Source organism: Mobula hypostoma, chromosome 4 (genome assembly GCF_963921235.1).
Source record: "Mobula hypostoma chromosome 4, sMobHyp1.1, whole genome shotgun sequence".
Lineage (NCBI taxonomy): Eukaryota > Metazoa > Chordata > Chondrichthyes > Myliobatiformes > Myliobatidae > Mobula > Mobula hypostoma.
In genome coordinates, this window is record NC_086100.1 from 44,654,601 (window position 1) to 44,678,773 (window position 24,173).

The window sequence follows — 24,173 nt, forward strand, 5'->3', positions numbered from 1 at the left end:
CACTTTATAGATATTACTAATTCTATGACATTAATATGCATTTGATACAGAGAGGAAAGTAATGGGGAAAAAAAGGCGCCAACACTTATCAAAGTCCAAGTTCTTCGCGTGCTACCGTTGGAGCTCAATTCGACGTCAGACGACCACCTGAATTCCGTCGACCCACGGCTCGGGACCACCCTGAGTGATCGACCGGAGCCTCTCCGCACGTCCGCCGTCCTCCTCGTCTCTCCTCCCGACTCCCCGCCAAAACCCAGTCCACAGTCATATCATACAGCATGGCATCCGAAAACAAAACGATACATAACCACCCATTGCCTAACAGAACCTTATCTCATTTAAAGTAAAACAAACTGTTAGCGCAAACTCTCTGCAGCGTTAAAACACAACAAAGCCGCATTCCCCAGATTAACATAACAAAATCGCCATTTTAAATGTAACAAAAGAAAGACCCCGTACAAATGTATATTTAAATATTGGTCCATATGCTGTCTGTTTAATTTTAATAGCAAAAAGAAATTAAGATGAGTTAAGGCAACATAAAATCTATCTGAACTAACAGACTGCAAAGTGAGGAAGGTGTAAGGGAGTTGATGTACAGCCATTTTCTAATCATGAATGATGTGTACAATTACACTTATTGTTGACATTCCTATGATTCCTCATTCCCATCCCCTACCAAAAATATTTCAGAATGACATAATTGTACTTCTGGTTTTTTTTTAAAAAAAAAATGATCAAGGAAGTGAATATCAAACCAAAGTAAGGTATACAGTATTTTAAGGTAATCAAAAGTCTATTCAGAAACAATAGCATTCAGGAGTGTGCTAAAAGAGGAGAGGCAGTGATTTCTGGGAGAGAAATTGGAGTTGTGTGAGGCTGGGACTAAATAGGTTTATAGATTACAGTGGAGGGCATTGGGAATGGTTATAGAATCAGCAATGGGTAAATTTAACATTGAGGTGTATGGCGAATGGAAAACAGAGGTCAGAAGTGATTGCTGACTGTATGTAGAATGGAAAACATGCAGCAGAATTTCACACCCTCTGAATTTTACAGAGGATGATGAGAGGTTAAGTCATGAGAGGACAAAAGAATAGATTAAATTAACAGATAGTATAAGAAAGACATTGTGTTAAAAATTCAACCAAGACTCAAATTGGGGATGTTAATATTGCACTCAAACTGGTTCAATTTAATATGGTATTCAGGACAAGGGTTTGGGGTTTGTGACAGACTTAAAGATGATGGTTTTTAATTTATCTTTGAGAAACTGCAGTAATTTATCACTTATCCAGGACCGAGTGAATTTGGGCAACCAATCTGTCAACTTGCAACCATATTGTTTGGAATAGGAAAAGCAGATCAAATTCCCACAACATTTCAGTAATTAAAATTGATTTAATTAACCATTAATCAATGAAATACTGCAGATAGCCTTTCAGTGTTTTAATATTGTAATGTAAAACATTTTTTTCAGCTTGTTTGTATCCCAAGAAACTGGAGATTTTACATTCTAGCTATGATTCTTACTCACTTCTTTGTTATCATGGGCATTGAGGTATGTAGAGTACTTACTATCTGTTATTTCTGGCGTTATTATGTCAATCAAGAGAAACTTAGCATGTTGGTTTCTCCTCGGAGTTTAGAAGAATAAAGGGTGAATTTATTGAGACATACACTGTAAATTCCTAAAGGATCTGACACAGGGTAGACATTGAAATTTTTTCACTCGTATGAGTTTCTTGAACAAGAGTATATAGGTACACTGCAAGGGGCTGATCATTTAATACAGAGGTGTGTAGGAATTTTGGTTTGCTAAGAGTGGTGAATTTCTGAAATTCTCTAACCTAGATAGTTATGGGGGCTACGTCATTAGAAGCATTTAAGATGGAATTAAATAAAATTCCCCTTAGTAAACTTATTCAACCTTTCCCTATAAGTCAGTTCTTCAAGTCCCAGCAGCATCCTTGTAAATTTTCTCTGCACTCTTTCAGTCTTATTTACATAATTCCTGTCAGTCGCTGATCAAAACTCCAAATTAGGCCTCACCGATGTGTTGTACAATTTCAACATAACATCTCAACTACTGTACTCAATACTGTACTGTACTTGATTTATGAAGGCCAATGTGCCAAAAGCTTTCTTTACGACTTTTTCTACCTGTGATACCACTTTCAAATAATTATGGATCTGTATTCCCAGATCCCTCAGTTCTACCACACTCCTCAGTGTCCTACCTCTCACCCCATAAGACCTCACATTAAATTCTATCTGCTGCTTTTCAGCCCATTTTTCTACCTGGTCCAGATCCCACTGCAAGCTTTCACAGTCTTCCTCGCTGTCCACCAGACCCTCAGTCTTGGTGTCATCCACAAATTGCTTATCTAGTTTACCATATTATCATTCAGTTTGTTGATATAGATGACAGACAACAAACAGACCCAGCACTAGTCCCTGTGGCACATCAACAGATCACAGGCCTGCAATCAGAGAGCCAATGACTTACTACCGCTCTCTGGTTTCTCCCGCGAAGCCAATAACTTATCCAATTTACTACCTCATCTTAAATGCCAGGAAACTTCGAGTTCTAGACCAACCTTCCATGCAGGAGCTTGTCAAAGGCCTCGCTAAAGTCCACATAGGCAGTGTTGTTGCAGGAATAGAGTCGCTGGAGAAAAACATTGGTAGATATGAAGCAGCTTCTTTATTCGACAAAACAAGATAGAGCAGGCATCATATTGGGGCCCTTTCAGTTGAAAGGTCTGGCTGGCCCAATGTGGGAGTTGATAATTTATGTGCTAAATATCAAAGGTCAATTCCATATTGTCCTTTGTCTGGTCTGTGATTCAGGATTTTCAGAACCTATTGTTCAGAGCTGCATTTTAAATTAAATCTACAATTTGTATTCAGATTTGAAGACTGGCGGCTAAACACAAATGCGCTAAACCCAACAAATTCTCTAACAGACGGCATCCACTAGCTTGCCTTCATCAATTTTCCTGGTAACTTCCTCGAAAAACTCCAGCACATTGGTTAGACATTATCTACCACACACTGCCATGTTGACTATCCCTAGTCAGTCCTGGTGTATCCAAACACTTACTGTATATATCCAGTCCCTTAGAATACCTTCCAATAACTTTCCCACAACTGATGTTAGGCTCACTGGCCTATAACTTCTTTGCATATTCTTAGAGGCCTTCTTAACGGATGGACCAACATCAGCTATCCTCCAGTCCTTTGGCATCTAATCCTTGGCTAAGGAAGCTATCCCTGCAATTTCTACAATAGCTTCCCACAGGGTCTGAGGGAAAACCTTATTCAACCCTCTGGATTTATCCACTCTAATCTTCTCAAGCTAGCAAACACCTCTTCCTCTGTAATTTGAATTGGGTCCATGACCTTGTTGCTGCTTTGCCTCTCTTCTGTTGACTCTGCATCCATCTTCTAAGTAAATACAAATACAGAATATCCATTTAATATCTCCCCAATCTCTTTCAGCTCCACACTTAAATTAACACTCTGATCTTCCAGAGGAGCAATTTTGTCCCTTGCTATCTTTTTACCCTTAACATCTGTAGAATCCCTTTGGACTCTTCCTCACTTTGTCTGTAAGAGCAACCTCATGCCTTCTTTTAGCCTTCCTGATTTCCTCCTTAAGTGTTTTCTAGCATTTTTTATACTCCTCAAGTACCTCATTTGTTCCTGCTTGCATATACCTGATATGCACCTCATTCCTTTTCTTTCTTAGGGCCTCAATATCTCTCGAAAATTAAGGTTCCCTAAGCTGTAATACTTGCCTTTTATTCTGTCAGGGAACATACTAACTGTGCTCTGAAAATTTCACTTTTGAAGGGTTCCCTAGTACACCTTTGCCAGAAAACAACCTGTTTCAATTCACACTTGCCAGATCCTTTCTGATACCATCAAAATTGGCCTTTCTTCAATCTAGCATCTCAACCTGAGGACCAGACCTATCCTTCTCCATAATTACCTTGAAACTAATGGCATTATGATCACTAGAGGCAGTGTTCCCCTGCACAAACTTTTCACCTGCCCTGTCTCATTCCCTAATAGGAGATCTAGTATCACACTCCCTCTATTTGGGACTTCTACGTACTGATGAAGGAAACTTTCTTGAACATGTTTGACGTACTCTTTCCCAGCTGGTCCTTTTACAGTACAGTAGTCCTAGTCAATATGTGGAAAGTTAAATTCACCTACTATCACAACCTTATGTTTCTAGCAACAGTCTGCAATCTCTCTACTAATTTGCTCCTCTAAATTCCACAGACTGTTGGATGGTCTATAAAATAATCCTATTAATATAGTCATACCTTTCTTATTCTTCATTTCTACCCATAATGCCTCACTAGTTAATTTCTTCAGTCTGTTCTGACTGAGCATTGCCATAACATTTTCCCCGACTTGTTATGCCAACCTATCTACTTTAATCCTTCCTGATCTCTCACATCTGAAACATCGGAACCCTTGAACACTGAGTTGCCAATCCTGTTCCTTCTGCAACCAAGTCTCACTATTGGCCATAATGTCTTAATTCCACATGCTGATCCATGCCCCAAGGTCACTCACCTTTTCTACATTCTCCTTGCATTGAAATGTGTACAACTTAGAACGTTAGTCACACCATGCTCAACCTTTTGATTCCTGATTTTATAGGTAGGCTTAACCAGGGGTGCAGTGCTCATTTTTTAGGTGCCGGAGCTGACAAAATGCTTGCCATTTCCTATAATATATATATATATATATATCACACCCAATTTGTGTACCTGCTTGTTTCATGTACTGGGCAACTTCCTTGCCCCATTCATGTAATGAGCAGGTAAAGCCTCTTATAATGTCAAGCACTAAACCAAGATGAAAGAAATTTATGAATTCCAGAGCTCCACAGAAATATATTGATAGTTAAGACATTAACAAGATTATAGCCTATCCCTACATTTCAGTGTATAACTGGTAGAATAAAACATACTATACTGTACTTAATTTAATATGACAAAGTATCGCATGGTTGCACTCACTAATTATCATAAAATATAATTATCAATCAAGTAAAGAAAAAGACAGTAATCATGTATTTTACCAATTTAAAAGTAATTACCTACTTACCAAATGCCACCAACGAGAAGTTTCAAGATAATTTCCACAAAGGGTCAGGCGTAATATGTGTTCGGGGGTCTGAAGCAACTCTCGTCCTGGTGTCATCTGCTGATCTGTGGTACCGCAGCCATGATTACCTTGAATATTTCATCAAAATCAGGCCGAAGATAAGTGAGCAGTGAATTTTTCTTTCATTGTTTTCGACTTTTAATCTTAGGTTTCAATGTACATTCCTTGCTTTATATAGCCCCTACTTGGAATCCAATGGTACCCATTGGAAAGAGCGGAAAAATGTTCACACTTGTGTACAGTCGTCCCTCCGTATCCGCGGGGGATTTCTTCCAAGACTCCCCCACCCCCCGCGGATACCAAAATCCACGGATGCTGAGGTCCGTTATCTAAAATGGTGTAGAATTTGCATTTAACCTATGCACATCCTCCCATATACTTTAAATCATCTCTAGATTACTTATAATACCTAATACAAAGTAAATGCTATGTAAATAGTTGTTATACTGTATTGTTTAGGGAACAATGCTCAAACAACAAGTGCTGGAGAGAGACTGAGGATCTGTGAAATGGCGGGAGGCTACAGCAGGGTATGCTGGGACAATGGGTCGGTGAGGACGAATTTCACAAAAACCTAAATTTTAACAAGTCACGGCTTCAGGATTTCACCAAGAACGATCAAATATCCTAATGTTATTAGTGGTATTTTCCCCACCAGCCACCAGCCATCACCCCCTCTCCCCAACCCCAACCCCAACCCCAACTTCCATAAAATTCCCTCTATTTAATATGCGGCCGCTGTAAAATTCCCTGCTTGTTTATTTTGACTTACTTTTTTTTACAGAGGTGCCGGAGCAGTGCTTCGGTGAGCTCTGGCAGCACTGCACCCCTGGGCTTAACAATATCGTTCTCCACATCCACTCCACAATCTGTTCTGACACTCTGGTTCCCATCCCCCTGTAACTCTAGTTTAACCTTTTCCCCTTCACCCCCATGCAGCAATAGAAAAGTTCTCTCTAGAATATTAGTCCTATTCCAGTTAGGGTGCAAACAGTCCCTTATGTACAGGTCCCACCTGTCCTGGAAGAGAGCCCAATGAACCAAAAATCTGAAGCCCTCCCTCCCACATCATCTCCTTAGCATGTGCTAAATTGTATGATCTTCCTATTTCTGGCCTCACTAGCACGTGGCATGAGAAATAGTCCTGACATCACAACCCCGGAGGTCTTGTCCTTTAACTGAGCACCTAACTCCCTGAACTCATTTTGCAGAACCTCTGGTTGCTCACCCTCCCACTTACGAATGCTGAGGACTCGATCCAAGATGTCCCAGACCCTGGCATTTGGGAGGCAACATACCATCATGAATCTCATTCTTGTCTACAGAACCTCCTTTCTGTTCCCTAACCAACGAATCCCCTATCACTACAGCTCGCCTCTTCTCCCGTTTTCCCTTCCGAGCCACAGAGCCAGACTCAGTGTCAGAGATCCAACCGCTATGGCTTTTCTCTATTAGGTCATCTCCCCCCCCCCCGCCCCCAACGGTATAGAAAGTGGTATACCTGCTGTTGAGGAGAATGGCCACAGGGGTAATCTGCACTGGCTGTTTATCCCCTTTCCCTCCTGATGGTCACCCAGTTGCCTGTGTCCTGCAACTTGTGCATAACTACCTCCTTGTACATCTGTTAATCAACTCTTCAGACTGCTAAATGATCCAGAGTTCATCCAGTTCTTGCTCTGACTCCTTAACATGGTCTATTAGAAACTGCAGCTGGATGCACTTCTTGCAGGTTTAGTTGTCAGGGACACTGGCGGTCTTCCTGCCTTCCCACTATCCTGTATTGCAACCCCCTTGCTCTAAATGTGCAGTAAGAAAGAAAGAGAGAATAAATCTTTAAAAAAAAATCTACCTACAGCCTATGCCTCTGCTCACTGAAGCCTTGATAAACCAAAGCCTCAACCCCTCACTCTATCATTGACCTACTCATACAATGGCTGCTCCACTTAAACCTAGTTTCTTTTCATTGGTGCTTGCCAAGTGCCTAATTATGTGGAGTCCAATGACTCCTTGGGAATTGTAGCATGCAAAATGTAGACAATTTTAGAAATTGGTAGTATTTTAGCAAATTATTTTAGCAACTTCTAACATGTTAGACTACTTTTCTCAGACATACCCATATATTCCAAACAATTTGAAGTATAAGCATTTTATATTAAAAATGTCCATTAATTATATACATTAATCTTTTCCATTGTAAAGTCTATTGCAAACCTTTACCCAATTTGATTCTTGCCAGTGTAAGAACTATAATGTAGCTTATGGCTAAAATAGCTATAATTACAACATGATAAATCTTACATGTAGTTTCCATTATAAAGGTGAATGGGAGAATTTGTAATTAAAACAATCACAGAGACAGGATGGATAATTAATGTGGTGAATTAATTAAATATTAATGTTCTGCTCCAATTGGTGACCTAGTTTTAATCTGCGTCTGCACCAGATAGCCATTGGTATTGATTCTCTATATCCAGTGTCACAAGCAATTGAAAACTAAAATGAATGCCTTTAAAATGAGAACTATATGAGATTGTTTATGTACTTCTCTATATAGTAGGAGAAAATTTGAGTCTTTTCTCCTCGATTGTTTCCTTAAAGTTGGCCTTGACTCCCATGTTCATGAATGCTCTATTGCTCTTCCAGCATAATCACTGAAGCAATCATGTCATTATTTAATATCATTACCATAAGCTTTTAACTCCTAGTATGGAATGGTCGTGTTTTTTTTAAATTTTGATTGCAGTAGCTATTCCTTATGTTAAAATAACAAGCTTCTTAGTGCAATTGGAAATGAATGTTGCAGGACAACTAAAGAGTAATGTACTTACAAATAAAGCTGATATTCTTTAAATAGGGAATTATAATAGAAAACAGACATCTCTGGGTGTTTCTGAAAAAGTGTTGTAAAATCAAATCTATGAAGCGCTACAAGGAGATATGGAGAATAATAAAGCAAGACCCAAACTGGCCGCCAGGAGATAGTTCAAATTATACAACATCTTGTACCAAGGATGAAGAGGTTCTGGAAGAAAACTCTAAAATAAGCTATGAAGATGATAAAATTCATAAAGAATCACAAAACGGATTTGCAGTATTTACTTCACAGCAAGCTGAGGAGGAAAACTACAACAAAGAAGTAATTCAAGAAGCTTATTTGTAAGACTAACAATGAATTTTAATTTTATATTTAGCAATCCTTTTATATCCCTACAAAACCAGCTGACTGAAGGTCCTTGTAAAGTTTTGTGTTACATACCAAGGTATTATTATGAATATCAGATCAATGAAAATTATTTTAAAATAATTTATGTGTGCTGAGCATACATGAAAATACTAAGAATTTCTGGCAGTTCACTTTATTTACAATATTATGTCATGCTCCCTATTCATCACAATTGAGCTCATAATAACACATTATTGTATATTCAATCAAAATTATTAGCCCATAAGAAGTACTTGAAAAGATTATATGATTGCTTACTATTGTATTTTCTGAAACGAGATTTAAATATATCCTGTATTTCAAGAAAGTGATGTTTTTTTGCTGTTGGTTATTAGCAACAGTGACAAATCATCTACATAATTTCTGTTGCTTAATTATTTCTGCCAGCAGACATCAAATTGTTTACTGTATATAGGACCAGCCTAATTCAGTCTGTTGAAGCTGTTTTTGAAGAATATAGCAATCAAGCCTCTCAATTTTTATTAGTTTACAACCTTACCAGAAATATAGAGAATTTCACATTAATAATAAATTCCTTATTCATGCACTTTTTTTTATTTTGATGTGTAGCTTTGCCTGATTGTATTAAAATAAATGTACCTCTGTATGTACAGAATGTACTTCAAACAATTGCATCACAATAATTGCTTAAGAAATATAAAGAACGATTTTTGCACTCAACGAATAAAGATTTTTATTGTGTGATAAATGAGACACCTGAACTGGATTCATTGATCTCTAACTGAAACTTCATTCCTGGAATATGGAAACTCTATTTCAATTTGTGTTGTCTCTTTTGCAGGTTGCACAGTTGCTTGGAAGTTATCAAGTTCCAAGGTCCCATTTATTGTTATTCAACCATGCACGTGTCTATAGGTGAACAAAACATTGTTCCTCCGGGGCCAAGGTGCAAGCTATGGTACATATAGTCACATACAGCACATCCAGTTAGGATCCAGCACAGTCCATCACAAAATAATATTAACACAAGTCCCTGAGTGCCATGGCTTGAAGATTGATAGGGTGACATCAAGTGTGAGATGCATGTCTATGTAAGGCAGTGTAATGTTATATTAAAAAAGAAACAAGTAGTTCCATAAATGTTTAGAAATTGGGACCCTCACCACTAGCCCATAACTAGGTATCGTTAGGATCATTATATATCTGGCCACAAATCACAATGTGATGCTGATTCCAATACAAATAGATTCCCTCCTTCAAATAAATACTGTTCTGTTATTATTCTGTAGGTTATTTTGTTAAATATTCTTATTAGCTTGTTTCTAAGGTTTCATATATCTGAACAGCGTGTAATGCAAACTGAGTAGATGTTTGTATTCAAATTGTACTACATTCATCGACTTTGTTTTGCACCCTTCTTACAATAGTTCAAATATAAACAGTTTGATGAATCTGTTGAATTAAATTCTTTTGCATGAGTGTACCTTTTTACCAGGATTCTATTGGTCCTCTTGCTCTGCAGTAACATTTTAGTCCAATGAGTTTCAGTTTTGTTGCAGAAATTCTGTAAATTAAGATGAATCTTAAAATGGTTTATTTATGAGTATTTGTTGCTCTTTTTCCATTTTCTGTCTGATTTCCCTTTGTGTTTGTGCACGTTTTCTTGCCAATAAGTGGTTAAATGTTGAAGGATAAATTCTCATTAACATTGGAAATATAACAGTAGGACAAGTCACATCTGTAGGGAATAAGAAATCAATTTATTAGTATTTTGTAGCTCAGGAATTGACATACTAATGAAATGATAATTGATTCCCAAATTAAATCAAATTATTACTCATGAATAAAAGTGCATTTTTAAAAAATAGTACTTGATAGTGGACAAGGACTTTGGGAGATGCAGGGCCTGTTTCTATGCTGTATTATATGACTCCAACTGTGGGGATAGGATGGGGAAAGGATCTGATTAAGGCATATTGAAATTATCTTGACAGGTAAATTTAGACTTTACCACTAAGAGGACACGGTGATATATAAATGGGTAACCTCAATTCAGATTCTGATTAATATAATCTAGCTATTTGATACCAATAATCATCATAATAAAGACAAAAATATCTGCAGATGCTGGAAATCCAAATAAACACACACAAAATGCTGGAGGAACTCAGCAGACCAGGCAGCGTCTATGGAAAAGGGTACAGTTGATGCTTTGGGTTGAGACCCGTAATCAGGAATGGGAAAAAAAGATGAGAAGTTGGAGCAAGAAGGTGGAGGGAGGGGGAGGAAGAAATATAAGGTGGTGGGTGAGAGGTGCAACTGGGGGAGGTGGAGGGGTAAAGCAAAGAGCTGGGAAGGTGAAGGCGATAAAGGGCTGGAGAAGGGGGAAATTGATAGGAGAGGGTAGAAGATCATTGAATAAAGGGGAGGGGGAGGAGTACAAGAGGGCGGTGCTGGGCAGGTAAAGAGATATGAGAGAGAGAAATGAGAATGGTGAAGTGGGGGGTGCAATTCCCTACACCTCCTCCCACACTACCATTCAGGGCCCCAAACAGCCCTTCCAGGTGAGACAACACTTCATTTGTGAGACTATTGGAGTTGTCAACTGTATCTGGTGCTCCTGCTGTGGTTTCCTGGATAATCGGTGAGACCTGATGTAGATTGGAAAGCTGCTTTGCCGAGGCTGCCAGAAAAAGCAGGATCTCCTGCTGGCCACCCACTTCAATTCTACTTCCCATTCCCATTCTGACATGGGAGTCTGTGGCCTCCTCTACTGCCACGATGAGGCCACACTCAAGTTGAAGGAGCAACACCTTGTGTTCCGTCTGGGTAGCCTCCAACCTGATGGCATAAACATTGATTTCTCAAACTCCCAGTAATTGCAGCCCCCCTCACCATTCCCATTCCCCACCCTCACCTCATCTCCCTCTGCTGCTCCTCCTCCTTCCCTTTCTTCCATGGTCTTCTACCCCCTCCTATCAAATTCTCCCTTCTCCAGCCCTTAATCTCTTTCACCTATCAACTTCCCAACTCTTTACTTCATTCCCCCCCCCCGTTTCACCTATCATCTACCTCCCTGTACTTCTTCGTCCCTTCCCCCACCTTCTTGCTCTAACTTCTCATCTTTTTTCCCCAGTCCTGATGAATGGTCTTGGTCCAAAACGTCCACAATTTACTCTTTTCCATCGATGCTGGCTGGCTGCTGGGTTCCGCCAGCATTTTGTATGTGTTGCATCATCATAATAAGCATAGTCTAATTTAACCAATACAGCAAATAATAAATGAGTTTGAACGGCCTTCTGACTTTTTCTATTGGGGGTGGAGACTTCTTACACAACTCAGCCATTGATGTAACTAACAAAAATGATTAAGATCATTCCAACTTGGAATCAACTTTTTCAGCTAACCAAATAAGACTTCTTTCAACAGCCTTACCCAACACCCTTGTGTAAAATCTGAGTTTGAACCCTGTTCTTTATTATGAAATTTTCTATTCCGAGGAATTAATAATAACATGTTCAATAATAACTATTGGTCAGCTGCATGAGGATAGTTTGGGCAGAAATATCATGAATTATGGTTCGTGTTTGGATGCAGCTCAGTCCACACACTTAAGATCCTCGTAACTTTACATGTTTCTTAATACAGAAAGGGTAGTTTAAGATAACATGTTGGTAAACCCTGATAATACATAGCTATTTAAAGTTATCTATGTAAATTTACAAAACAATGTTTTTCACATTCCATTTCTATCAAGTACAAACCGTTACTAATTTCAAGTGTTTACATCACTTTAACCACCAGTGTTACATGTGACAACTATCAGATAAAACTCATCATAAAAAGCACTAAACTATTCGATAACTTTTTATTGTTTTTTTCTAGCATCTATCTCAATTCACTGTTCTGATCTTATTTATGATTTTTAATCCTGCTTATTTTGTGGGCTGAAAATTTCCCCCATCAACATGACTGCAACTCCATTACAGAAGACACTTTCATGGCAGATTGAAAATAATTCTGAAGAAATTCAGAGAATTTGTACCTTACGTGAGACTTATCAGACCTACTCTATCTAACATGGCTTCAGGGATGATGTAGCTTCCTTTTCAGTTATCTTTTATTTCCCTTTCCTTCTCTCTTTCTCTCCAATAAAGTACAGTGACTGGTATTTCACAAAATAAAAATAATCAAAAAATTCAGCACATACTCAAGCTTTTTGTGAACTGCCATTTTGTAAGGATTTTGACCTGCTTGACATCTTGACAGCATGTTGCCAAATTAATTAATTTCTGTCCTTATCCTTTGTAATACCAATGTAGTAATTGCATGTAGTTTTATATTTTTCACCTTATAATTAAAAGAAGACCTCTATTGATTTGTTAATGTGCAAGTAAAATTTACTATAAATTAAAAATATTAAGCGTACTTTTTAATTGACAAATTATTAAAATATTCCTGTATTAATTTAACATCACAAACAATGCTTGGTATTTTTGAGCATCATTTATTTTGGTCTATCTCTGAAAAAGTAAATGAATAGTTTTGGCTAAATGTAGTTACAATATTTTAAAATCGATAAATTAGAAACAAAAATAACAAAGGACATCAAACCATAAATACAGTAATTTATTTTTAATTGTTAATAAGTATTCACTTATAGCAAATACTTAATAATTTCTTTGTCTCGACCTATTTTGGAATAATCCAATCAGCGAGAAGGCACTAGCAGCAGCTGTTACAAAGGAAATGGCACTGATGGCTCTGTTTGCCTAAGGAAATAAAAGAGAATATAACAATGCATTAAAATAATTGGTCAGCAGCTTTGGGGATCTATTGATTAGATTGCTGTGGAAAATTGATAAGCCATGTAGTAGTCATCACTGGCTGTTGCTTTACTTTTATAAAAAATGTGCTAAAATACTTCTTCAAATCTGAAAACTGGTTTGTCATATAAATTGTCACATTTAGACGGAAACATAACCAGCAACTTGATACATAACGTAAACATTTTTATTCCTCATGTATGTGGATGTAAGTAATAAAGTCAATTCAATTCAATAATAAAATATGGTTCTTTAAGAATAATAGTTACTAATTCAAAACTAATTCATAATATATTTGCAAGGCCTTTTTCTTGTAAATATGGAAAAGATTATTTAGAATAACATCTGTAAAAATGCAGTAACAGTTAATGCACCCTGGAATAAAAAGTAAAATTAGAAAAATATTGAAAATTATATAAATTATAAAAGCAATCACTGATATTTATTTTCAAAGTTAATCAGAAATTTAAACTATGCATTTTACAGAAAAGATTATATTAGTTGCCTGCAAGTACAGAAATATTCTCATCTACTTATTGTACTGCAATATGTTAATATTCATTTTTCAATCCTGTGTAGCCAATAGGATTTGATCTGTACTTTCAACAATATGAATTGAGTAAAAATCACTATCAGCAATCACTGAGAGGAAATGCAAAGATGCCAAAACTCTTTTCATCAGCCTCAGATCTTGCCCTTAATGTAAGGCTTCACATTACCCTTCCTTAATGCAAAGAATTATGCCATGATGCACTTTTGGTAAAAGTTACATACCTGGTCAGATACACCCTCACCATAACGAAGTAAAGTGACAAAATGTTCACAGTTATTCCCGAGCAAATCGTAGGACACTTCCTGTCCAATTAGAAACTCAGCTCGCTTAATGATTTCATCCACTGGTAGAGGTATGCGGTTATCGTCATACTTATTATTTATTTTGAAAGGATCTTGTCCAACAACATCTTTAAGCAGCTGCATTTTTACCATTGCTTTCCTGCTGAAAACGGACTTTGCACTAGTGAATGAAGCTGGGGCCCCCTCCTCTGCTAAGGTTTAGTATAAGAAAAAGATTAGGGAAAAATAAAAGCATTAAATGCTCATTTGTATAAATAAAGCAACACTTTAAATGTGATTTTACAATAACACTGTAAATATACTCATGTTGTTACAGCTATTCAATTGCTTCAAACCTTATTTTTGTGTATACTAGCTAAACTTTTAAAACTTAAACATGATGTAGATGGCACAAGCAGATACAGCAGAGGCTGATAGAAAAAAGCACATGCATAGTGGATATAGGTGTGGTCAGATTCTGATCTATAGCACTGAGAACCAGTCTTTCCATGTAATCTTAATATAAAACGTTGCATATTAGAAAGCAAAAACTGCAGGTGCTAGAAAAGTTAAAAACCACAACAGAATGCTGGAAATATTTTGTCAGTAAGGCAGTGAGAAAAGCACATTTAATACTTCAGGTCATAACCTCTCATCAGCTCAATATCACTCCAGCAACAAAGGGAATTGAATTACATCCCTGGATTCAATAACTTAACCAGTGTCCTATTTTGATAATAGGTTACCAACTTTAAATATTAACTCTGCTTCTACTTCCACAAATACTGCCTGATTGGGAATTTCTAACATCTACTGTGTTTACACAGAGACAACAGATTCTGCAGATGCTGGAAATCTTGAGCAACACACACAAAGTGCTGGAGGAACTCAGCGGATCAGACTGCATCCATGGAGGGAACTGAATGGTCAACACTTCTGGCAGAGACCCTTCATTGGTTACAGTGCTCAATCTGTATTTCAGTAGTTAGTTTTTTTTAATCTATTAAGGTAGTTAGTCCTGTGTTTTGAAAGGATGTTACTCAGCCAAAGAGGAATTGAATAAACATTAATAAGGACAGTTCTGAAAGGTGAATGGATACATGCATATTCAGAAAGAATGTATTTTATTGGGATTAAGATACTTATGAAAGATGTATCTAAGTTAATTCTAAAATTTGCAAATTTAAACAGAGCGAGGACAAACATTTCAAACCCTGATATTTTATTTGCTGTTCATTTACCTTACCTAGTGGTGTGACATTTATAACATAGCCATCTCCCAAGTACAAAGCCCAGTGTTGATATGCTGGTCTAAATATTTCAATTAAGTCCCCAGGGTGGGGATCCCCAGTGTATTCCACACTAAAGTGGTCATTAGAAGCCATCTGAAAGTGAAAACATATTAATTTTTAAAAATATAATTTGGTAAGTACTCTGAATAATTGATCAAAATATCCAAATTTAATATAGTTCTTCATTAGAAAGTACAATGCTACTTTATTCAAACAAACAAAATCTAACTAAGTACCCAAAAAATGGATTCTAAAAGTCTGGAACAAAATTAGAAAGTCTATTGAGAGAACCAGATCTTGGTTAAGATTACGCCCGAATTGTTCTTCAAAAGAGAATGATACCCTTGCTGAAAATGTGCAGCATTTACAGAACGCAAGTGTTGGTGAGAGAATAGGGAGATTGAGAGAACTACACAAAGAGAGACAGGTAATGATTTAGAGAGCTACCTGTTGAATGAGAGCTAAACAGCGAGATACCTTCACCCATTAAACTTCCAAAGAAGCAACATCAGCAAGTGTTGCTTATTCAACTAATTGAGATAGAATATAGAACATATAATGTTGAGCCAAAACAGCTAAAAAAATCAAAAACACCCAAACACTAATCCCTCCTACCTACACCAGGTCCATATCCCTCCATCTTCCTTACATCCATGTACCTGTCCAAGCATCTGTTAAAAGCCTCTAACAACAGGAATTCTGCAGATGCTGGAAATTCAAGCAACACACATCAAAGTTGTTGGTGAACGCAGCAGGCCAGGCAGCATCTCTAGGAAGAGGTACAGTCGACGTTTCAAGCTGAGACCCTTCGTAACTGAAGGAAGAGTTAGTAAGAGATTTGAACCCCATCCGTTATTTATTTTTATACACACATTCTTTCTCTCACTCTCCTTTTTCTCCCTCTGTCCCTCTGACTATACCCCTTGCCCATCCTCCGGGTTCCCCCCACCCTTGTCTTTCTCCCCGGACCTCCTGTCCCATGATCCTCTCATATCCCCTTTGCCAATCACCTGTCCAGCTCTTGGCTCCATCTCTCCCCCTCCCGTCTTCTCCTATCATTTTTGATCTCCCCCTCCCCCTCCAGCTTTCAAATCTCTTACTAACTCTTCCTTCAGTGAGTCCTGACAAAGGGTCTCGGCCTGAAATGTCGACTGTACCTCTTCCTAGAGATGCTGCCTGGCCTGCTGCGTTCACCAGCAACTTTGATGTGTGTTAAAAGCCTCTAATGTATTTGCCTCTACCACCATACAAGGCAGCGCATTCCAGGCATCCACGACTCTATGAACACATCCCCCTCACATCACCCTTGAACCTACCCCCTCTCACCTTCAATTCATGCTCTGTGGTATTAGATATTTGAATCCTGGGAAACAGACACCTTTGTCCACTCTATCTATGCCACTCATAATCTTGTAAGACCATAAATATAGGAACAGAATTAGGCCATTTGTCCCATCAAGTCTGCTTCATCATTCGAACTTAAGATACAGGAGCAGAATTAGACCATTTAGTCTATTGAGTCTGCTCCACTATTTCATCATGGCTGATCCAATTTTCCTCTCAGCCCCGAGCTCCTGCCTTCTCCCCGTATTCCTTCATGCCACTGACCAACCTCTGCCTTAAATATACATAAAGACTTGGACTCCACGGCTGCCTGTGGCAAAGAATTCCACAGATTCACCACTCTCTGGAAAAAGAAAAGAAATTCCTCCCATCTCTGTTCTAAAAGGACTGCCACTATTATGAGGCAGTGTCCTCTGATCTTAGACACTCCCTCCACAGGAAACATTCTCTCCACATCCACTCTATCAAGGACTTTCATCATAGTCATAGTCATACTTTATTGATCCAGTGGGGAATTGGTTTTCATTACAGTTGCACCATAAATAATATATAGTAATACTACTATTAGTAAATAGTAAATAGTAATAGCATGGAAATAATAAATAGTAATAGAATAGTAATAGAAAAATAGTAATAAATAGTAATGAGCAATCATTCAGTAGGTTTCAATGAAGTCATCCCTCATTCTTTCAAATTCCAGTGAATACAAGCCCGGAGTCATCAAACACTCTTCACATGACAAGCCATTTAGTTCTGGAATCATTTCCGTGAACCTCCTTTGAACCCTCTTCAGTTTCAGGACATCCTTTCTAAGGGGCCCAAAACTGTTTACAATACTCCGAGTGAGGCCTCAACGGTGCTTGATGAAGTCTCAACATTTCATCCTTTCTCTTATATTCTAGTCCTCTTGAATTGAATGCTAACATTGCATTTGCCTTCATCACCACAGACTCAACTTGCAAATTAACTTTTAGGGAATCCGGCACAAGGACTCCCAAGTTCCTTTCTGCCTCAGTTTTTTGTATTTCTCGCTATTTAGAAAGTAGACAACCCTTTCATTTCTTCTACCAAAGTGCATGACCATACATTTCCCAACACTGTGTTCCATCTGCCAATTCTTTGCCCATTCTCCAAATCTAAGTCCTTCTGTAGCCTCTCTACTTACTCAAAACTAGCTACCCTCCACCTCCACCTATCATCGTATAGTCTAAAAAAACTTTGCAACAAAGCCATCAATTCCATCATCCAAATCATTGACACATAACATAAAAAGAATTGGTCCCAACACAGACCCCTGTGGAACACCACCAGTCACTGTCAGCCAACCAGAAAAGGCTCTCTTTATTCCCACTCCTTGCCTCCTGTCAATTAGCCGCTGCTTTACCCATGCTAGAATCTTTCCTGTAATAACATGGGCTCATAGCTTCTTAAGCAGCCTCATGTGTGGCACCCTGTCAAAGACCTTCTAAAAATCCAAGTACACAAAATCAATTAATTCTCCTTTGTCTATCCTGCTTGCTATTTCTTCAAAGAATTCCAACAGATTTGTCAGGCAAGATTTTCCCTTGAGGAAACCGTACTGACTACAGCCTATTTTATCATGTGCCTCCAAGTACCCCGAGTCCTCATCCTTAATAGTCAACTGCAACATTTTCCCAATCAATGAGGTCAGACTAACTGGCCTATGGGTTTCCTTTCTTCTACTTCTCTCCCTTCTTGAAGAGTGGAGTGACATTTGCAATTTTTCAGCTTTCTGGAACCATTCCAGAATCGAATAACTCTTGAAAGATCATTACTAATGCCTCTGCAATTTTTTCAACCACATCTTTCATAACCCTGGAGTGTACACCATCTGGTCCAGATGACTTATCTACTTTCGGACCATTCAGTTGCCTAAGAACCTCGTCTTTAGCTATGGTAACTTAGCACACTTCATGACCCCTGACACCTGGAACTTCTATCGTACTGCTATTGTCTTCCACAGTGAAGACTGATGTAAAATGCTTATTCAGTTCATTCACCATTTCCTTTCCGCCATTACTATCTCTCCAGCATCATTTTCCAGGGAACCAATATCCACTCTGGTCTCTCTTTTATACTTTGTGTCTGAAGAAACTTTTGGTATCCTCTTTAATATCATTGGCTAGCTTACTTTCGTATTCTAGCTTTACTTCTTATTGACTTTTTTAGTTGCCTTCTGATGCTTTTTAAAAACATCCCAATCCTCGAATTTCCTACTGATTTTTGTTCTATTATATGCCCTTCCTTTGGCTTTATGTTGGCTTTGACTTCTCTTGTTAGCCACGGTGGTGTCATTTTTCCTTAGAATACTTCTTCCTCTTTGGGAGGTATGTGTACTGTGCCTTCCAAATTGCTCCCAGAAATTCCAGCCATTACTGCTCTGCCATCTGTTCTTTTCCAATTATGACCAACTCCTCTCTCATGCCTCTGTAATTTCCTTTACTCTAATACTGATACATCTGACTTTAGCTTCTTCTTCTCAAATTTCAGGGTGAATTTGATCATATTATGATCACTTTCCCTAAGTGTTCTTTCACCTTAAACTCTCTAATCAATTCTGGTACATTGCACAACATCCAATCTAGAAGAGCTGATCCCCTAACGGGCCCACAACTGCTCTAAAATGCCTTCTTATAGGCATTCCAGAAATTCTTCCCGTTGGAATCCAGCACCAACCTCATCTTCCTAATCTATCTGCATATTGAAATCCCCCACGGCTACTGCAACATTGTCCTTTTGGTATGCACTTTCGATCTTCCACTGTAACTTGTCGATCACGTCCCTACTACAGTTTGGAGGTCTGTATACAACTCCCATCAGGGTCTCTTTACCTTTGCAGCTCCTTAGCTCTATCGACAATGACTTAACACCTTCTGACCCTATATCTCCTCTTTCTTAGGATTTGATTTCATTTTCTACCAACAGAACAACGACACTCCCTCTGCCTTCCTGCCTGTCCTTTCGATATAATATGTATCCTTGGACATTAAGCTCCCAGCTAAAATCTTCTTTCAGCCATGATTCAGTGATGCCTACATCATCATACCTGCCAATGTGCAGCTGTGCTTCAAGTTCACTTACCTTATTCTGTATATGCACACATTCAAATATAACCTCTTCAGTCCTGTATTCATCTTTTTCAATTTTGTATGCCTTTTACATTGCAAGTTATTCTGTTGACTGCAATTCTGCCCTATCAACAGCCTCTCCTCACTACATATTGCCTCTATTTGTAAACTAGATACCACATCTTCAACACTATCAACCACATTTAGATGTGTACACCTTTACTGGATCTCCCCTCAGTTCCTGATGCTCCAGAGAAAACAACCCAGGTTGATCCAAGCAGCACACACAAAATGCTAGGCCAGGCAGCATCTGTACTGTCAAAGTTTGGGTGAAACCTTTCAGCAGGGCTGGAGGAAAAAGCTGAGGAGTAGATATAAAAGGTAGGGGGAGGGGAGAGGGAAACTCAAGATGATAGGTGAAATCTGAATGGGGATGGATGAAGTAAAGAGCTTGGAAGTTGATAGGTGAAAGAGACAGAAGGCCGTGGAAGAGAGAAAAGTGGAGTGGGGGGGAAGGTGCGCCAGATGGAGTTGAAGGATGGACTAGGAGATAAGGTGAGAGAGGTAAAAGGGGATGGGAAATGGTGAAGTGCGGGGCGGGGACATTACTGGAAGTTTGAGAAATTGATGCACGGAGTATAAGAAATAAAGTAGATGAGCTTGAGGCACAGTTGGAAATTGTTAAGTATGATGTTGTGGGAATAACAGAGAAATGGTTTCAAGTGGACAGGGCCTGGGAAATGAATATTCAACGGTATATGTCCTATCGAAAGGACAGACTGATGGGCAGAGGGGGTGGGGTGGTTCTGTTGATGAAGAATGATATTCAGTCCCTTGCGAGGGGGGACATAGAATCAGGAGACGTAGAGTCAGTATGGATAGAACTGAGAAATTCTAGGGGTAGAAAGACCCTAATGGGAGTTATCTACAGGTCCCCAAACAGTAGTCTGGATGTAGGCTGTAAGTTGAATCAAGAGTTAAAATTGGCATGTCGCAAAGGTAATGCTACAGTTGTTATGGGGGATTTCAACATGCAGGTAGACTGGTTGGTACTGGACCCCAAGAAAGGGAGTTTGTGGAGTCCCTCCGAGATGGATTCTTAGAACAGCTTGTACTGGAGCCTACCAGAGAGAACACAATTCTAGATTTAGTGTTGTGCAATGAACCGGATTTGATCAGGGACCTCGAGGTAAAGGAGCCATTAGGAGGTAGTAACCATAATATGATAAGTTTTAATCTACAATTTGAGAGGGAGAAGGGAAACTCGGAAGTGTCAGTATTACAGTTGAACAAAGGGAGCTATGGTGCTATGAGGGAGGAGCCGGCCAAAGTTCAATGGAACAATACCCTAGCAGGGATGACAGTGGAACAGCAATGGCAAGTGTTTCTGGGAATAATGCGGAAGGTGCAGGATCAGATCATTCCAAAGAGGAAGAAAGATCCTAAGGGGAGCAAGGGGAGGCTGTGGCTGACAAGGGAATTAATGGACAGTATAAAAATAAAAGAAAAGTATAACATAGCAAAGACGAGTGGGAAGCCGGAGGATTGGGAAACTTTTAAAGAGCAACAGAAGGTAACTAAAAAGGCAATACATGGAGAAAAAATGAGGTATGAAGGTAAACTAGCCAAGAATATAAAGGAGGATAGTAAAAGCTTCTTTAGGTATGTGACAAGGAAAACAATAGTTAAGACCAAAATTGGGCCCTTGAAGACAGAAGCGGGTGAATTTATTATGGGGAACAAGGAAATGGCAGACGAGTTGAACAGGTACTTTGGATCTGTCGTCACTAGGGAAGACACAAACAATCTCCCAGATATAATAGTGGCGAAAGGACCTAGGGTAATGGATCAACTGAAGGAAATTTATATTAGGCAGGAAAGGGTGTTGGATAGACTGTTGAGTCTGAAGGCTGATAAGTCCCCAGGACCTGATGGTCCGCATCCCAGGATACCTAAGGAGGTGGCTTTAGAAATCGTGGACGCATTGGTAATCATTTTCCAATGTTCTATAGATTCAGGATCAGTTCCTGTGGATTGGAGGGTGGCTAATGTTGTCCCTCTCTTCAAGAAGGGAGGAAGAGAGAAAACAGGGAATTATAGACTGGTTAGCCTGACATCGGTGGTGGAAAAGATGCTGGAGTCAATTATAAAAGATGAAATTACGACACATCTGGATAGCAGAAACAGGATCGGTCCGAGTCAGCATGGATTTACGAAGGGGAAATCTTGCTTGACTAATCTTCTGGAATTTTTTGAGGATGTAACTATGAAAGTGGACAAGGGAGAGCCAGTGGATGGAGTGTACTTGGACTTTCAGAAAGCCTTTGATAAAATCCCACATAGGAGATTAGTGGGCAAAATTAGGGCACATGGTATTGGGGGCAGAGTACTTGCATGGATTGAAAATTGGCTGGCTGACAGAAAACAAAGAGTAGCGGGTCCCTTTCAGAATGGCAGGCGGTGACCAGTGGGGTACCGCAGGGTTCAGTGCTGGGATCGCAGCTGTTTGCAATCTATATTAATGATTTAGATGAGGGAATTAAAAGTAACATTAGCAAATTTGCCGATGACACAAAGCTGGGTGGCAGTGTGAAATGTGAGGATGTTATGAGAATGCAGGGTGACTTGGACAGGCTGGGTGAGTGGGCAGATGCATGGCAGATGCAGTTTAATGTGGATAAATGTGAAGTTATCCACTATGGTGGTAAGAACAGGAAGGCAGATTATTATCTAAATGGAGTCAAGTTAGGAAAAGGGGAAGTACAACGAGATCCAGGTGTTCTTGTACATCAGTCACTGAAAGCAAGCATGCAAGTACAGCAGGCTGTGAAGAAAGCTAATGGCATGCTGGCCTTCATAACAAGGGGAATTGAGTACAAGAGCAAAGACGTCCTTCTGCAGCTGTACAGGGCCCTGGTGAGACCACACCTGGAGTACTGTGTGCAGTTTTGGTCTCCAAATTTGAGGAAAGACATTCTTGCTATTGAGGGAGTACAGCGTAGGTTCACAAGGTTAATTCCCTGGATGGCAGGACTGTTATTTGTTGAAAGATTGGAGTGACTGGGCTTGTATACTCTGGAATTTAGAAGGCTGACAAGGGATCTTATTGAAACATGTAAGATTATTAAGGGATTGGACACGCTGGAGGCAGGAAGCATGTACCCGCTGATGGGTGAGTCCAGAACCAAAGGCCACAGTTTAAGAATAAGGGGTAGGCCATTTAGAACGGAGTTGAGGAAAAACTTTTTTTCACCCAGAGAGTGGTGGATGTATGGAATGCTCTGCCCCAGAAGGCTGTGGAGGCCAAGTCTCTGGATGCTTTCAAGAAAGAGATGGATAGAGCTCTTAAAGATAGCGGAATCAAAGGTTATGGGGATAAGGCAGGAACTGGATACTCATTGTGGATGATCAGCCATGATTACAGTGAATGGCGGTGCTAGCTCAAAGGGCCGAATGGCCTAGTCCTGCACCTATTGTCTATTGTCTATTGATGTTCATGCCTTCAGGTTGGATTCTACCCAAATGGAACATAAGGTGTTGTTCCTTCAACCTAAGTGTGGCCTCATCACGACAGTGGAGGAGGCCATGGATAGACAGGGGAGTCACTTTTTCTGGCGGACAGAGCATTGGTGCTTGGTGAAGAAGTCTCCCAATTTATGTCAGGTCTCACTGATATACAGGAGGCCAGACCAGGAGCACCGGACACAGTATATGACTCCAACAGACTCACAGGTGAAGTGTCGCCTCATCTGGAAGGACTGTTTAGGGCCCTGAATGGTAGTGAGGGAGGAGGTGTAGGGCATGTGCAGCACTTGTTTCACTTGCAAGGATAAGCACCAGGAGGAAGATCAGTGGGAAGGGATGAACGGACAAGGAAGTCGCGTGGGAGCAATCCCTGTGGAAAGCAGAAAGTGGAAAGGGGTGGAAGATGTCTTGGTGGTGGGATCCCACTGGAGATGGCAGAAATTTTGGAGAATTATATGCTGATTTATCCAACCTCTCTTGGTAGCACATGCCCTGTAAATCAGACAGCATCCTGGTTAACCTCTTCTGCCCCCTCTCCAAAGCCTCAACATCCTTCTTATAGTGGGGTGACCAGACTCTATGCAATAATCCAGATGTGGCCTAACCAGAGTTCTATAAAGTTGCAACATAACCTCCTTGCTTCTGAAATCAGTGCCTTGACTGATAAAAGCAAGCATTCCATAAGCCAAGGAACTATGAACTTGGATCCCAAGATCCCTCTGCTCAGCAACTATATTAAGGACTTTGCCCTTAACAGTGTACTGCCTCCTTGCATTTGCTCCATTGAGGTAGAACACCTCACGCTTATCTGGGTTAAGTTCCATCTGCCATTTCTCTGCCCACATCTGCAACTGATCTATATTGTGTTGTATTCTTTGCCAGTCTT

General features: G+C 39.5%; 1 protein-coding gene across 3 annotated transcripts in view; it reads right to left on the minus strand.

The window, feature by feature from the left end:
- Window positions 1-9,093: 9,093 nt before the first annotated feature.
- The window catches only part of plaat1 (phospholipase A and acyltransferase 1), a 55,145-nt gene continuing 40,065 nt past the window's right edge, over window positions 9,094-24,173 (minus strand). For 2 of the 3 annotated variants that reach the window (XM_063045742.1, XM_063045741.1), the window contains exons 2-5: window positions 15,284-15,422; window positions 13,978-14,249; window positions 13,070-13,149; window positions 9,094-10,115 (exon numbers count right to left, since the gene is read on the minus strand). In XM_063045742.1, the coding sequence (XP_062901812.1) occupies window positions 10,055-10,115; window positions 13,070-13,149; window positions 13,978-14,249; window positions 15,284-15,422 (552 nt within the window). In that variant the 3' untranslated portion in view covers window positions 9,094-10,054. The remainder of the gene's footprint in view (window positions 10,116-13,069; window positions 13,150-13,977; window positions 14,250-15,283; window positions 15,423-24,173) is intronic. The other variant, XM_063045740.1, reaches the window with a different exon arrangement.